This window comes from Elephantulus edwardii, unplaced genomic scaffold (assembly GCF_000299155.1).
Source record: "Elephantulus edwardii isolate Elephantulus edwardi_28Jun2011 unplaced genomic scaffold, EleEdw1.0 scaffold00186, whole genome shotgun sequence".
In the NCBI taxonomy this organism is placed as follows: domain Eukaryota; kingdom Metazoa; phylum Chordata; class Mammalia; order Macroscelidea; family Macroscelididae; genus Elephantulus; species Elephantulus edwardii.
This window is the reverse complement of record NW_006399936.1, coordinates 5,740,202-5,757,165: the sequence shown is the minus strand read 5'-3', so window position 1 is coordinate 5,757,165 and position 16,964 is coordinate 5,740,202. Positions and strand designations below refer to the sequence as shown.

Here is a 16,964-nt window from a genome sequence, read left to right as displayed (position 1 = left end):
TCGCTCATCTCTCTCTCTCAAACATGTTGATAGGTTTCTGAGATGTTGGTCTTAATATTCTGGATTGTTTTTTCTTGCTTCTCTATGTTATTGCTGTTGTTATTACTTCGTTGATTTTATCTGTCTTGCTTTTTGAAGTTCCTCTTTTTGGACCTGAAAGCATATCATACATGCCCACGCATTCTGCAGTGAAAGTAGTCACCTTTGAGTGTCCTTGGTGAATCAAGATGGCAGATTTCTGGAGTTTCTGGGCATTTTTTTTAATTGCCAAAGATAACAGGTTGGCCTTTCTAAGGTCACTCCTTGTTACCACCATTTCTGATTGCTGAAAACAGTAGCTGCAAACTCCAAAAGTTGTTCCATATTGCTCCGTGGTCCTGGTGCTGCCTTTGGAAGTTTCTTTTCTATGTCAGTGACAGGGTTAGTAAGAAAATGAGTTTTAATGACAATCCTGGACTCCAAGGAAATTAAGTCCAGATTTGGATACTTCTGGTCTACTACAGTGATCTTTCTCCTAACGACAATGGACTTTCTTCCTGTCCCTGGTTTATTTCTGTTACTTTAGTAAAGTTAACAGTTTTAACCTAAATAGTCTGCGTTCACCTTAGCAAGCTTAGAATCATGAGAGTTCTCAGTTTCTCTTGGTTGCCCTTGTTGGTAATCCCACCCTGGATCGAGCAGCCAAGGTGTAGCATTCTCCATCAGTAAAATTGGTTGAAGAGAATGTACACTGTTCCTACTGACCAACTAGAAGATACATGACAGGATATACAGGTAGGAACAAAGACTCATTTAAGCCCTTAATCCTTGTTGTTTCCTGTAGAGATTAATTCTCTTAATTTGTAAGGAGGAAACTTGACTCAGATTTTTCTTTTCTGATTAGTTGAAGATTCCAAAAGTATAAGCTAATTAGAAGAGAGAATTGGACTGTTCATCCACAAAAGAAGGAAATAACTGCTTGAAAACTTGCCAATAGCACTCAATCATGGATGACTCTGGTATGCTGCTTATGTTGATGTTGTGTCCCATCGGAACCAACTCATAGCTGACTCTCCAGTGGGTTTTCAGGGACATTTAATCACACAGGAGGAGAATGCCCATATTTTTCCTGTGGAACAGCAAGTGGATTTGATGTCTTGGGGTTGACAGTGCAACTCCTTACCACTAAGTCACCAGAGCTCCTTCTTTTAGGCTTTAATAAATGAAAGGATAAAGATCTTTTTTTAAAAAATTAATTGATATTTTAATGAAAGTTCACAAAAAACTTGGATTTCTATTCATTAATTGTTGCGCATTTTCCTCTCTTCCCACCTCAGTTCACTCAATTCTATGAAATAGTCTGCTTCCTACGTGACATTGCTGTGGTAGAATTTTTCATGCCTGAGGCCTTAGCAGACTTTTGGTCTAAAAACCTTGGTTTAAGAAGTCACTGCTTCAGGAGAGAGTAGGGCAGTTACCCTGCCTGAGTTTCTGTTAGAACTTTTGACTCAAGGGAATAATTCTTTCAGCTGGGGAGGGACATGGCTTGTGAGTTAGCAGTCTTCTCTGTCAGGCAACGACTGCAGCTAGGCTAGGCAGTTTCAAGGTGCTCAGGGCTAAAGGAAGCTCTGTGAGGGGAGAGGAAATAGGATCACCTGTGATACTGGGGCTCCTGGTGCAGTTCAAAGGGGCAGCACCAGGTCATCCTCCAGATGGCAGGGTGTCCAGGCATCAAGGCCAGGTCCTCCAGGTGACAGATGGAATCATCCTGGTTGTGGGGCCGTGGGGGGCAGATCCTCTAGGTGGTGAGGCTGGGGTGTCCCGGTTGCCAGCGGGAGTGTGCAGGCAGTGGGGCCAGGTCCTCCAGGCTGCAGGTTCAGGAGTCCAGGTGGCGGGGCCAGGGCCATCAAGTGGAAGGGGTGATGCCTTCAGACAGAGGGGGCAGAGGCCTCCAGGCAGCAGGGCCAGGAGCCTCTCGGCAGCTAGACTGGGGGCCTCCAGGCAGTGAGGCCTTAGTCTAGTGCTCCAGGTAGGAGAGCAGTCCAGGCCACACTAAGAACTTTTTAATCCAGGTACCTAGTTAATCAACTGGAACAGATCCATAGCTGCTGACAATACATGCAGTGGCAGCTCAGGATCTTGAGGACCAAAGATCCTCCCAAAGGGGAATAGAGGGGGCATTTGAGATCAGTGTTGATTCCGGATCTGTGGCTCAGATCTGACCCACATCAGAGACATAAAGTCAAAGGCTTCCCCCTTCGGGAAGGGTCACGTACTGTGCTGGGGACAGGATTCAATGGCTATGACATTCCACATGGCCACAGAGACACTACCTGTGGGTGATAAAGCTGCTATGGAATCACTTGAAGGAGGTGGATGTTGTAGCCTTGGTCTAGGAGGAGACACGCTGGAGATATTCTGGCTGGACATTGAGCCCCTGAGGTAGCACGGCAGGCACCATGGATCAGACATTCTTTGGTTCTTTCTGGCCTTTGGTTCTCTTCCTAGTCTGCTAAGTCTCCCTCCTTTCTTACGCATCTAATAGTCTGTTGGAGTCAAGTGCCATAAATCTTTATCACCAGCCAAACTGTCCTAGTACCCACATTGGTATCTATTTTGCCCATTCCTGTTCTTCAGCCTGGAATTTCTTTTTGTCTTTCATTAGTTGAGCGCCTTCTATATGCTAGATGCTGACGAATGAGCTGTGAAAGAGATAGATGAGTGCCAGAGCTCATGGGTCTTAGGTTTCAATGAGGAGACATATATATACACAGGCAGGGATGAGTATATAGAAGTGAGAGCTGCACAGGAGCAAAGGCCAACAGGGTGGGTCTCTGTGAGTCAGAATCAACTCAGTGGTATCAAGTTTAGTGTAGTTGTTGATAATTCCCTTGAGTCAATTCTTACTCAAGGTGATCCTAGTGTAACTGCTTTTTCACGGGGTTTTCAAGGCCCTTTCAGAAGCAGATCACCATGCCTGTTTCTCAAGGGTCCTCTGAATGGATTGGAATTACCATCTTCTCAGTTAGCAATCAAACGCTTAACTTTCAGTGCCATCCAGGGCTCCTATTGTTGAGATTGGTGTTAACTGGTATCACTGTTTCACTGAAATTATTTTGCCCAAGGACACAGTAAGTGGGAAGGATGGGATATCAACTCAGGGCCCCTGGACAAATAATCACACTGGTAAACCTCTAGACTACACTGACATTTGTCAAATGATATGACAGTGACACGATACTGTTGTTGTTAGGTGTCAAGTAGGTGGATTGACATAATGATTCTATGAACAAAATATCTGAACCCTGTTCCATCTTGCTTCATGCTTCCCGAAACACAAGAGACTATTACAGCAGTCATTGTGTCAATCCACCTACTTGAGGGTCTTCCTCTTTTTTCGGCAACCCTCTATCCTTCCCAGCATCATGTCCTTCTCCAAGGAATAGCTCCTCCTAGCAACATGTCCAAAGTATGTGAGGTGAAGCTCAGCTATTCTTACCTCTAAAGAGCACTCTGGCTGGACCCTCTCCAAGACAAACCTGTTTGTGCTTCTGGCTGTCCATGGGATGTGCAGTGCTCTTCTCCAACCCCACAGCTCAAAGGCATCAATTCTCCTGTCATCCTTATTCAGTGTCTAGCTTTCAGATACCTAAGCAAGTAATCAAGAAGACTATAGCCTGAATTAGACACACCTTAGTCCCCAAACTGACATCATTACTCCTCAATAATCTGAAGAGGTCCCTACCTGCAGATTTTCAATACCGTTCTAATGGCAAAATCTAAAAAAGAAAAAAAAAGTCGGGGTTAATTTTTTTTAAGGTTTATAGGTACAATTGTTGACATCTGAATAAGTGATATTTAAGACTAAAGGCAACAATGTTAGCTTTTGACACAAAGAATTTCTAATTTTTTTTTTAAAGGCGCTTCTTATCCACTAGCGGTGCCTCAGGAGAAAGGCCTTTTGATCTAACCATGGAAAGTCACTCACTCACTGTGAAGCATGGTTTTTACTCTTTACAAATGTGTGGGCACCACCAGTCAGAACTGAATAAACAACAACTAATAAGCTGGTGGGACTTAGGCTAAATAATGAAATTGACTATTTAAAGCAGTCATCTAGAGAGTGTCTATTACTGTCTGAAGGACTGCAACACGATGTATAACTCATAACTCAACCCCAAACTAAAGGTCTTCACCTAGATGAGAACTTGCTGTAAGACTGACGTCTCCACGGAGGCCACAACAGAGAGCTGTGGACAATGACATTCAGCAAGAACCCCAGCTGAGTGTGGCAAGAATGACACTAGGAATAACCGTGTGTTTACATGTAAAAGAGATAACACAGATGCACTGGAGAGTAATTCATTATCAACATAAATATTTTCTCTCATAGAACAGGCTGTTGGCTTAAAGGAACAAGGGAGGGGAAATTTGGAATGGGGGAGAAATTTTCTTTGGCACAGAGGCCATGCTTCCCATAAGATAGATTCCCGGGTTGGTGGGTCTGAGATGAGTCTTAAGTAGGATGTAGGGCCCAGGCTCAGAGTCTCTAGAATCAAAGTGGGAAGAACTCTTGCAAAAGCAACTGCAGCAGGAAACAGAAGAAGGGTCCCTGCAGCTGGACATCCTGACACTTTGGCATGTTGTATCTGCCTCTGGTTTGCTTCTTCACCAGTTGAGATTCTTCCAACTCCAAGACTCAAATGTATGACCAAAGGGGGTCTGGCTCATTTTTGGATGGCAGGAGTAGATCCATTTTTATCTAGGAGCAATTGTGTTTGGCGATGAAGTGGGCTGGAATGATCTTTCATATGCTTCAGGGTGCTTTGCCAGGACGTAGAGGAAGCCACCCAGGGCTCCGACTGCTACAGCAGTTCTGTGGGTCGTGCAGGCATCTGAGGGGAGAGAGAATGTCCCTTATCTGTGAGTGCTGGAAGCAGAAACTTTCACTCTTCGGTGAATACTCTTCCCTTATTTCAAGGGCTATTGCATCTGCCTTGCAAGTTTTCTAAAGATGGGGGGGCGGGGTGTCTCACAGATCCCTTTTATGGACCCGTCTCTCTGTTACAGTCAGGCTCCATTCTTACTCTTGTCTTTCTGGAGGATGGTCTTCAACACACTGAAGCCTCTTCATGTGGAAGGCTGTGCTCTAAGCCCAGTTGGCTCCCTCCACCCATCTCTCATTCTGTTGTATTGTAGTCGGGTAGTGCATACTGTGCCATGATGTCAAGGGTAAAGACAAGGGCAAAAGAAATACCATCTCCTCTCTGCAAGATTCACAGCCTCGAAAACCCAGTTGAGGCTCCGTATGTCTTATACAGATTTGATGGCACCAAGCTTGGTTTTGTGTTTTGGAATGTTTGCCACAAGGCTGGAAGATAGACCAACACACAGACATATTCCCTAGAGAATGAGGTGTCGGTTCTCCACTAGCACCATTTAGTGAGTTAAATGAACTCTTGCAGGGTCCACAGCTGCAGTCCTGACCTGCTGAATGAGTGTGGCAGCAAACCCGAGCATCTGCATTTAACAAACCCCTCTGACTTAAAACAGACCGTCTTACTTCAAAGGGTCTGCTCCTTTGAGCACCCCAAGCTTCCAATCTAGAATTTGCGGGGAAATTATCCTACACCCAAGTTACTGGATAAGGCAGATGGTTAGCATGCTTAACTGGTCTCTGAAACGGTGGAAGTTCAAGGTGACCCCAAATTTCCTCAAAAGAAACATCTGAGAGTATGTTTCTGAAAAAGTAGCCTCTGAAGAGCCTGGGAAGCACAGTTATAAGCAAGCCCACGTGAGAGTGTTAGGAGCCAGCGGAAGCTGGTTTCCCCTGCTTCAGGCACTGCACTGGGCTGGGTGAAATAACAGACATTATGTCTGCTCTTCTTCTGTGCTCAGGAAGGTGGATTTAACGATGCTCCCTTATTTAATGATAGAGAAATGCAGGCTGAGAGAGGAGATGCCCAGCTGCTCTCTCTCCCTCTCTGTGGGTATACCACCTCTTCAAAATCGTCCCTGACTTTACCTGAGGAGTCTCCTCAAACATCTCTGTGCTTCCCCATTTTCTCCTTCACAACTTTTAGTACACCTTTGTAATTGTTTTTTTTTATCTGCAGGTCTCTGGAGGTGTTCTCTACCTCTTTTTATCAAGGTTGTTTCTCCTTTTTCTATCTCATTCCCCACAGTATCCTCAGAGTTTAGAACAGTGCCTGGAACATAGCCACTGCCTTCAAATCAATCCCAACTCATAGTAACCCTATGCCAGCAAATACTAGGTAAATGAATAAAACTGATAATGCTTGTCTAGAGGATTAAAGACTAATGAGATGGTTTACTATCCTGCCTGTTGTTGTTGTTGTTGTTTACCACTGAATCAGAACTGACCTATGACTGACACTGGGTTTAGAGGCAGCTAATCACACAGGAGGAGATTTGCACATCCTTCTCCAATGAAGCAGCTGGTGGCCTCGAACCCAAACCGCGTGCCTTTGGGACAGTAGAGCATCTTGTTGCCTCTAAGCTACTAGAGCTCCCTGTTCATTTTCAAGTCACTCACCACATACACCTGTAGGTGTATTTGTTAGCATGTGTGTTACATATCCCTCTCCAAGACCTGATACACAACAGCCTTTCCCTGTCCTTCCTAGAACACGTATCCCACGCCCTTGGCCCCCTCCTGCCTCAAGCAGGGAAGAAACACCACCTACCAGTTTTCATGAAGCATCCTTTCTGAGGGTTCTGCCAGTTAAGAATGGTTTTGAGCCACTGGAACTTGTAGAAGTCGACAAATCCACCAAGTCCACAGAACAAGACTGCAAGCAAAGGAAGAGGGGTGCTCTGCACACGTGTGCCTTTTAGGTGCCCCTTTTAAGGGTCAAAGCTTCCCTCTCCGCCATGTACACCATGGAGTCAAAGGTCTCTTCCTCCAAGGACTAGGAGGCCATGAAGGTCAGCCCTGACATACTGGCTGGAAAAGGCAGCCAGAAATACAGTCTTTGTGACAAGCAATTCATTGATTGGTACCCTGCCTTGTGCTTAACACCTTGGACAGAGTTGTTTGCTTATCAGTTGGGGGTCAGTAAAGGGATTTGAACACTTGAGCCAAGGACACACATATTTCTCAAAAAGACTCTGCAATTTTCTTAAACTTCTGCTTCTACTAAAGTATCATCAACTGCTTGTCTGAAATGCAGTCTGAATCAAGTGTTAAACACAGGTCTTCTCTTTTGGCCTCATCACTAAGGCTTTCATAGTCTGTCAGTTAGTTGGATGGTGAGAGTAGCCAGTGTTCTGTGATTGGATCACCCTTGGGCACAGAAGGTAGCAGGGAAGGAAGAGACTGCAACAACAGTTCAGATCAAAATTCGTAAGTAAAAATAAAATAAAAACTAAGGTGCACCTGCCCCAGACCCATGGTATTTTTAATTGCTTAGATTGCATGTGAAAGTTGGGCAATAGTTAGGGAAGATCTAAGATGAAGTCTGTCAAGCCATCTCTCTGAGGGTCTTCTGAGCTTTCACTGACACGCTCCCTTTCCTAGCGTGGCACCGTTTTCCAGAGGCAGGTCCTTCCTGACCACAAGCTCAAGGTAATTAAGCGGAAGGATGCTCTTTCCAAGCCAGGATTGTGAAACTCTGTGTCATACTTTGGGAAAGTGGTGCCAGTTCTTGGAAAACAGTCTCATACTTGGGAAAGTAGAAGGTTAGTGAGAGACTTTCAAAGAGATGGATTGGCACCGTAACTGTAGCAACGGGCTTGACTGTGGAGAGATCATGAGGTTCCACAGGATAGGGGAGAGTTTCGATCGTCTGTTCAGGGGACCTCTGTGAGTCATAGTCTGCTTGATTCTACAGTGCCTGGCAACAATATACTAAAAACACCGGTGTTTATACGGCATTCAAAATCAAGGTGGAGTATGATCTTTTTCCTTGCTGTACCAAGGAACACTTAGGTGAGAAATACGTGCACGGGAATGTGCTGGCGCACACACTTGATGTCTATATGAATGTGATCAATTGAGTGCATGTTTGCCCACAAGTGCACGTGTGCACACATGTCAATGTACATGCTTGTGTTTGTATTCATGCTTGTGTGTGAGTGTGCACAAGCTTTGTGTCTGTGTGAGTGTGTGCAGACATGCCTCAAATCAGCAAGGGTCTCTCAGCCTTGTTGAGGGTGAGATAGGGACATACTGTTTTGCATGAAGAGTTCCTGGTGGCTGTCGGGATGTCTTTCAGCATCAGCCTTCTGGTTCAAGTTCATCATTTTGGCACAGAAGTGGTCCAGGAAGTGCTGGGTTTCTTTGAACAGCCCCTCTGTGCATCCAATCTTGGGGACAAACACACAGACAAGGAATTTAGTAACAGTGGGAGCCACCAACTGCGAATGCTGCATGTAATAATAATTTGCGTTCTGAAGTGGTCTGACATGTGGCTGCATTTGATAGAGACCCTCCTCCCCTTTCTTGGGATTTCTTAGCACCGCCCTAGACCGCTTCTTTGGGCTCTGTCCCTGTGGAATTGCTCTGGGTCAGAAGGAGCTGAGTTACAATCATGTTCCACCATTACTATTTCCTTGGCCTTGGCCAGCTGTATTCACCTTCTAAATTCCTGCCTTGAGCTCTCCACCTTCACAGGACAATGCCACTAGATACTGAATGGAAGTATCTTTGTGGGTAGCGATGTCATTACCAAGGAGCCCTCTACCGAGGCTCTTGTCATTGGGATATGCTTTGAAATCATTGGCTGCTATAATACATTATGGTTCAGACAAAACGAATCATTCCTTACTATTCAAGGCGTGGTCTCCAGCCTTGACTGAGTCCTGGCCTGTGATGTCAGATGACAGGAGTTAAGAGAAGGCCTTAGAAACTTCAGAGTCACAAAGCAAACACACTGTTTTGAAGAGTTACTATGCATGTTAGCATTTGGATACTAATTGAAAGATCAGTCAATAACCAGTCAGAGAAAGACCAGAACTCTGTTACCTTAACAACTTGCTGCCCGGAAATTGTACGGAGGGAGTTCTATTCTGTTCTACAGGACTAATATGAATCAGAATCATCTAGACTTTAGCCATTTCCTATCTGCTGAATGCAATAACCAATTCAACTCCTCTGTAATTCCATTTTGTTATATTTGTTGGTGTGTGCTGTCGAGTCAAAACCAACTCATAGCTAACCCGCAGGCAGGTTTTCACAGCTTGTAAATCGCACGGGAGGCGAGTGTGTCCATTCTTCTGCTGATCAGCTGGTGAATTTGAACCATGTGCCTTTGGGATTGCAGCACAGCTTCTTACCACTAGGAAACCAGGACTTCCTTTTTATATTTTAGGAAAGGTTTATTTGCTACAGCTTAAAAATTAATAGTAATAATAATAAACTGTCACACAAAAACAACAAACTACTTTTCTGCAAAGAATTTTGGACACTGGAAACATTTTTGAAAGACAATAAAAAGCCTCACCCCTTGATATATAAAGCAGAGGTACAAACATTCCTCAGATATCCTGTAGATTTGGGACTAGGTAATGGAAATAAAGTGAACATAGAATAATTCACTTTTTTGCGCAGGACTGAATAATGCGAACTCTGGTTTCTCTGTGCATATGAAAGTTGTGTTTTCACTATGATTGAATCTATTACATTTACAGTTGTGGTATGAAAAATTTCAAGATATTGGGAAAATAACTAAAATAAGACAGTGTGCACTTGTACCTGGAGAAATAGAATCTATTAACTTGGTCCAAGCAGATTTTCCACAAGCTTTCGTTTTGAAAGAAAAAATAAATTAAAGACTAGAAGCAGCGATACCTGCCAAGTACAAGAAAACAAGGCGTACGTGTAATTTTAAACTTATTATTGTTACTTAGGAAAGTTGAGATCTTGAGACCTTACCCTGACTTCTGAGCACAGGAGGTGAACCAAGAAATGCCTCTGCCTTATCCCGAGCCCTGTAGGCCACACGAGGGCGCTGTGCACTCAGCCCACCTGGGTCTACAGGGCTTCTTCCCCCATCCTCTTAATAACTTTAATATGAAAGACAACGATGATCTATATTTCAGATAATACTGACAAAAAACTTCAACATCCTCTAACAAGTACTAAAAATGAACAAACAAAAGGGTAACGGTGACTCACAAACTGATACTATTCAACCATTACAGATCTCGTTATCATTGACAATCATGTTTGGAGGGTGAGTGGAAAAATGAGCTGAAATAGCATCAGGGCATTTAAAACCTTTATTCAGCCTTTACCATTTTGCTAAGTTGTGTGTATGCATTCAAGAGGGCTTCTTGAGGTCTCTAACTTCTTTCCCTTCAAAAGTGTCTACCGTTATGAGTTAACTGATGAGTGTGGAAGACATGAATAAGATACCTCAGCCATGAAAGGACAAATACTGCATAAATGACCACTGTTACAATGATAAGATGGGTATGAGGGTGAGTGAGGCAGGAAAAGAACGGGTAGATGATAAACACTGCAACATTGCAATAAGGGAAGGACAATCTGACAAGAATGGACGAGCAGATATAATGTGTCAGTGGTTCGGACCCACCAGCTGTTTTGCTGCAGAAAGCTGAGTCGGTCAGCTTCCGAAAAGATTACACCCTATGAGGAACCCTATGGACAGTTCTGCTCTGTCCTTCGTGGTTGCTACGTTTCAGAATCAATTAGATGACGGTTGAATGACTGCCTTATATAAGGACTCTATACTGAGTTGCTGACAGAAAGGTTGCCAGTTTGAACCCGTCACACACTCCTTAGAAAGATGGGACAGTCAACTTCTGTAAACATAAACTTGGCAAACCTGCGGAACGTTCTCTTCAGTAGTATTGATTTGCTATGAACTTCAATCCAGTAGATGACAACTAGTTTTATCTTTTCATTTGTTTATATTTAATGTCTTTTTAAAAATGAGGCCTTGTTTAGCATTCGTGGTCATCTGTCTGCTTTATGGGATGCCAGATCACAGATCTCTCTTCATTATTACAAGATTCATTTGTGGAGATCCATGTCTGGGTACTGTCCTTTCTTCCTCTGAATGTCTGAAGCGCAAATCCAGCATACGAATCTCTACTGTCCTTGCTCCAGCTGCTGTCGGTTCAGTCGTGACTCTTGGCAACGCCGTCACGTAGCTGTTTTCATTGTAATGGAGCCAATTACAGCCCACAGGAACCCTCTAAACAGCAGCTCTGAACCCTGCCCTTCCCGCACCGACCTCATAATCTCTGAGAAGTCCAAGCCCATTGTCACGTTCACAGTGTCAGTCTGTCTTGTTGGGAGTCTTCCTCTCTTTCCCTGACCCTCCACCTTTCCCGAGAAAGGGCTCCTTCCAACAACATACCTAAAATACGTGAGACTACAAGCCTCACCATCCTTGCCTCTAAGGCGAATCCTGGTTCCACTTCCGCTAAGACAGACTTGCTTGGGGTTGGAGTTTTGGTGTTGGGTTTTTTTGGGTTTTGGTTTTTGGTTTTTTTTTTTGTCAGTTCGTGAGATATTGAGTGCTCTTCTCCAGCATCACAATTCAAAGGCATCAGTCCTTCTGTCATCCTTATCCACTGTCTAACTTTCAGCTTTCAGGTGCAGAAGAATTAATAATATCATAACGTGGATCAGGTGCACCTTAGTCTTTAAACCGACATCCTTCTATTTTGGCACTTTGAAGAGGTCCTCAACAACACATTTTGCCAATGCAACCTTTGTCTTTTGATTTTCTGACTTTTTTTTTTTGTGCTCCATAGAGTTTTCAATAGTGAGTGCTATTCTGTAGCTATCTGGGTCTTTAATCCAAGGCACCTCTCGTTGGACCCTCCAGTACCTCTGTTAGCAGACAAACAGGTGAAAAATGTTTGTACCACCCAGGCACTCCGTACACTAGCCTGTTGCCATTCACTTTATTTCCACACATAGCTTCCCCCGCCCCCATGTTTGAGAGAGTTTCCTGGGCTATAATCTTTATGGAAGCAGATTTCTAGGTCTTTTTGCCCAAGAAGTAGCAGATAGCCTTTAACTTCCAATGTTTTGTTTAGCTCTGTGTTTCAAGGTGTTGAGGAGACTCTGACTCTCGGCCCTTTACTGCTCTAGCCTCACAATAATTGTAATATTTGAGTCTGTTGCTGTAACTATAGTATCAGATCAGCACAGCTCATTCAGGGTCTTCTTTTTAGATGATTCCCTATTTTACCACACATTATGTTCATCCCCGTGAACTGGTCTCGGCCTCCTAAGAAACATTCTAGCTTAACTGGCTCTTGGTTTCTGAACTACCTGTCTAGCGCACCTTTTACCAGTTATGGCTGTTGTTGTTATGAGCCACCAAGTCAGAATGAACTCACAGCTGACCATCCAATAGATTTTTCAGAGACTGTAAACTGCACAGGAGAACACTAACCATTTTTCTGCTATCGAGCAGCTGATGGATTCAAACCACATGCCTTTGGGTTGGCAGCACAACTCTTTCTCACTCCTTCTAGGCCATCACCTGTAGCCCCTGAGACATTTTGCTTTTGAATCAATTGCTCTTTGCCAGCCCGTACTCACCATTCTGGAGAGGAGGAAGTAGAACACTTGGTGGGACAAATAGTGATCTGAGCCATCGTATGTGGTCAGGAGGGCCTCGCACAAAGGTGAGTAGCTGCAGGGCTGGCTGTCTTTCACCCTGAAGGAAAGAGGGTAAGGGTTGTTAGGAAGAGGGAATGCTTTCTAAAAAGAAATGCAGACAACAAGTTGACTCATTCTTACTTTTCTGGAACCTGACCCTGTGCTAGATTTTATCTTATCACCATCCAGCGTCATCCAGTCAAGTCTGACTCAGAGACCATCAGGGTTGGACAGAACTACATCACAGGGCTTGTTAGGCTGTAGTCCTCATGGGACAGACTGCTGTACCTCCCTTCCCTGGAGTGGTTTATGAGTTCATAACACTGCCTTTCAGTTACCAGAGGAGCAGTAACCTCTGTCACACTAGGACCCTGGTTATTTTGTAGCTTCCCGATACCAGGAGGGCCTAAGGACAGATACTAGATGAAATACTAACGTGGATGGATACGTGTGCTCTCAGGCAGAAGGGGACACCCCAGCCAGAGTTTGATATAGGAGGAAACCTTGAAGAATCTGGAAGGAGTATCCAGGAAAGGCTTGAGGGCCAGACAGGACCGAGAGAGGCCCCAAGATTGGTCTTGTCTTGAGAAAGGAGGTGTGCTTTGGGGACAGAGCACTCTTGTTAAGGCATGACATCCCTGTCTAGTTGTTTCAGAGCTGGTGGTGGGGGTTGAGAGGTGGGAAGGCTGTTGGGTGGAGAAGTGACTAGGAAGGGCCAACATGGGGAGGGGAAAGGAAGGTATCAGTGACCCCTTGGGGCCTGGGTGTGGTTATGGCTAGATCTTTGGGCTCATCTGTGGAGAAACAGAACCACTGAGACCCAGAGAGCACTTTGGAACTGGTAAAAAGCAGGGGGTGTAGGTCAAACTCACCGAGTGCCCAGGAGCTCCACTACACACTGGCTGCTGGAGTCCTGCATTAGGAAGCCTGAGAATTGGGTGGTGGGGAAGACCTTGGAGGCATTGGTGTCAGTCCAGATGTGAGGAAGCTTCCAGAACCCCAACTGGATGATTGGCAGGAACTCTGGTTGAGAGCATGATACGATGAGAGATAGTGACAACCCCCCACTGCAGAATATACACTTGCAGCCAAGTATCACATGTTGTCATAGGTGCCAGACCTGGGAAAGGAGGCTGACTCTGACCGTTTGTACCCTGTTACCGTATGGAGGCTCTGGGGAGCAGCCCACTCATTTAGGATGAAACCCTAAACCTTGGAGGTGAGCCGGACAGATGAAGCAGGTACTCATCATCTCTTGTCCCTATGGGTAGAGTGAAGGGCCATGTTTTTTCAAGTCACGAGTTCTAGAACCTTGCCTAGTGTTGCCCTAGAGTTCCAGATGGTCCCAACATGTCCTCTGCACCTGAGACACCCCTGCTGGATTGTTTCCATAAACACGGCTAGACCACACGTCCCAGAAGGGCCTTCCCTGCGCATTTACCTTGTACATGGACAGGTTCGCTCTGATTCAGGTGGTCGAAAGAGCTGCTGCGAAGGTTCATCAACCTCTCAGACAGTATTCTCACTTTCTCGAACAGGGGCTCCGGGACGGGTTCCACAGCCCATGCTTCCTGAACACCTTGGAGCTCCACTGGGAATGAGCAGAGTTATTTCACTTTACGGTGTGTACATTACAAGGTCATACTAGAGTATGTCACTTACTATACTGGGTTGAACCGTGTTTCCCAAGAAAGACACACCTACATCCTACCCAGTAGTTCCTGATCATGCTACAGACAGGAATAGCGTTCCATTCTCCAAAAATCCAGGTTGCAAATCTTAATCCTCTGGTGGTTAGAATCCCACTTGGGTTTTCCCCACCCACTCCCATGTTAATGAGTCAGTGTTCATAATGAGTGTATTTTAAATCAGTCCCTTTTGAAACAGATAAAAGATGGAACAAGAAAGGGAACAAACAGAGATGCGGGGGAAAAGGTACCCAGATACATGAAGACTTACAAGGAACCAGGGGGCAAAGATCTTCCTACAGAGGTAATCAAGATAGGAAGGCTTCCCCTACACAGATGACCTGAACCTGGATGAAGAGCCTACTTAAATGTGAGAAAATAAATATGTGTTCCCAGAGACAATAGCCAAGTTCAACGGGGCAGCAAACAACAAATGCTGGCGAGTTTGTGGATAGATTGGAACCCTTATTACTGCTGGTTTGAGTGTAAAATGGTACAACCACTATGAAAGGCAATCTGGCACTTTCTCAAAAAGTTGGAAATAGGTATCATTTGACCCAGCAATTCCACTCCTAGAAATATACCCTAAAGAAACCAGAGCTGCCACTAAACAGATGTATACATATCCATAATTATTGCTGCATTGTTCACAGTAGCAGAAAAATAGAAGCAACCCAAGTGCCCATAAAAAAAAAATGAATATATAGGGGAAAAAACTATGGAATATTCACACAATGGAATACTACACAACACTAAAAAACAAGGAATTCATAAAAATATTACACAACATGGGTGATCCTGGAGGACATTATGCTGAGTGAAATATCTCAGTCACAGAAGGACAAATAATGCATAACACCACCATTATAAAACAGGTCTGACATGGGGTTTGTGGGGGCAACTGAGAAAAGAGGGGATAAATAATGGGCACTGTTCTGGAACAGATGAAGGAAAGAACTGTTCAAGAGGAATCTATGGTTAGGCATTATCTGTAAGACGACAGTTCAGCATAAGAGGTGCACAGCAAAGTGAACTGGGAGAGAGGGGAGGGAATAATGCAAAACCAGCAACAACAACAAAATAAACATGTGTTATAGTTGCACTGGGGATTAAAGCAACTTGTTTGGAAATGGGGACTCTATAGATGTAATTATAGTATAGATTAAGCTGAAGTCAGATTAGACAAGGTGGGCTCTGCATCCACTTGCTTGTGTCCTTGGAAAAGAACATACACTGAGAAAGAGAATAAATCCATATTAAGACAGAGGCAGAGATAAAACGATGGAGGACAAAGCCAGGAATACCAGGAATCTCAGTCAATGGGAAGAAACAAGGAAAAATTCTTCCTTAGAGCCATCAGAGGAACTACAGCATTCCTGGAACCTTGCTTCTAGGTCATTGTCTCCTCCTGAAGTGAGACAAAAGACGTTTCTGCTAGTTTCGGTTTCCCCTTAGCATGTGGCACTTGATTATACCTTCGCCTTTGGATATTAGTCAGCTTCGTGCAAACCTTTGTACTTCTTTCATTTCCCAGACCCTGGCTGAGGGAGCTGATACCAGAGCCCTGCAGTTACAGAGCCCAGCTCGCCTGGGGTGGAGGCAAGGTTGCCGGTCCACCTCGTCCTATCCAGAGCCCCGTGTGAAACAATCCTAAACTCAAAAATTAACACACAGTGCTCTGTTCTGCGAGCACCTGTTGGTCACTCTGGCTAGGAGCAGAGGAGGCTGGGCTTGAGATAGGAACTTCAGCGTCTCTAGTTTGCTCGCTGGACTGTGGTCTCTTCTGGAAAATAGATGACCCACAAATGTACATTTGAAGGGCACACTCTGCTGACTGTCTTGTTGAGGTAATACCAGGAGGGACAGCCCAATAACAACTTCCAACTCTATTTTCATGTTCTTTTTGAAATCCTTCTTATAAACTACCCCAAAACCCAGGAATAATAACAAGCTACCACCAAGTGTGTTTCCTTAGAACCCTGGCAAGCTGCTGGCGTGCCAGCTTGTGGCTGGACTCGAGATGCAGAGTCGGTAAGGAGAGGGTTCCGCTGGCGTCTCACCCACCTTGCAGGATCTGTAGGTATATCATGGTACTCATTTTTAAATGACCTTTCGTCCTCTCCAGGAAGAGGGTGCCTCGCTCCAGTGAGGACAGGATCGTTTTCGCGATGGTGTCCTTGTACTCAAGGATACTGGGTTGAGGTGACGAGGCGGTCAGTGGTGATGAGGGCAGCAGCAGAAGCAGGAGCAGGGGCCCCAAGAACGACATGGTTCCCTTCGTTTCCCAGCTGGTCTAGTGCTTCTACACCAAACTCTTTGCTTAAATCTGCCTGGTTTGCATCTCTTCCACACTGCTCCTCTTCCTCTTCCTCCTTCTCCTCCTTTCCCTTCTCTTCCTCCTTTGTTTCCACTTCCTCCTCTGCCTTTTCTTCATTCTCATCATCCTGTAGATAAGGGAATGGGCAGGGCTGCCCTTTCTGGGTAGCAACACAAGCCAGGTGCCTAGAGAAGCCTCTTAAAAAGACAGTTACAGGTGACGGTCTTGTGCTCAGTAGAAAAAAGGTTCCCACTCTTGTGCCATCTTCGGGGTCACTGGTATATCTGAGCCTATTTGCAAAGTCATTGTGTCAGCCCATTTTATCTTTGAGACGAGGTTAAGAATGCTACTATCGGGGAGCTCTGGTGGCCTA

The 16,964-nt window shown here is 44.9% G+C and overlaps 1 protein-coding gene across 1 annotated transcript; it reads right to left on the bottom strand.

Moving 5' to 3' along the window:
• Positions 1-4,737: 4,737 nt before the first annotated feature.
• Positions 4,738-16,543, bottom strand: LOC102872632 (UPF0764 protein C16orf89 homolog). The gene is made up of 7 exons (XM_006896640.1): positions 16,339-16,543; positions 14,028-14,177; positions 13,459-13,609; positions 12,527-12,644; positions 8,172-8,307; positions 6,687-6,791; positions 4,738-4,874 (listed from the first exon to the last, which is right to left on the bottom strand). Exons 1-7 carry the CDS (start codon positions 16,541-16,543, stop codon positions 4,738-4,740), a joined length of 1,002 nt encoding a protein of 333 aa, XP_006896702.1.
• Positions 16,544-16,964: the final 421 nt, after the last annotated feature.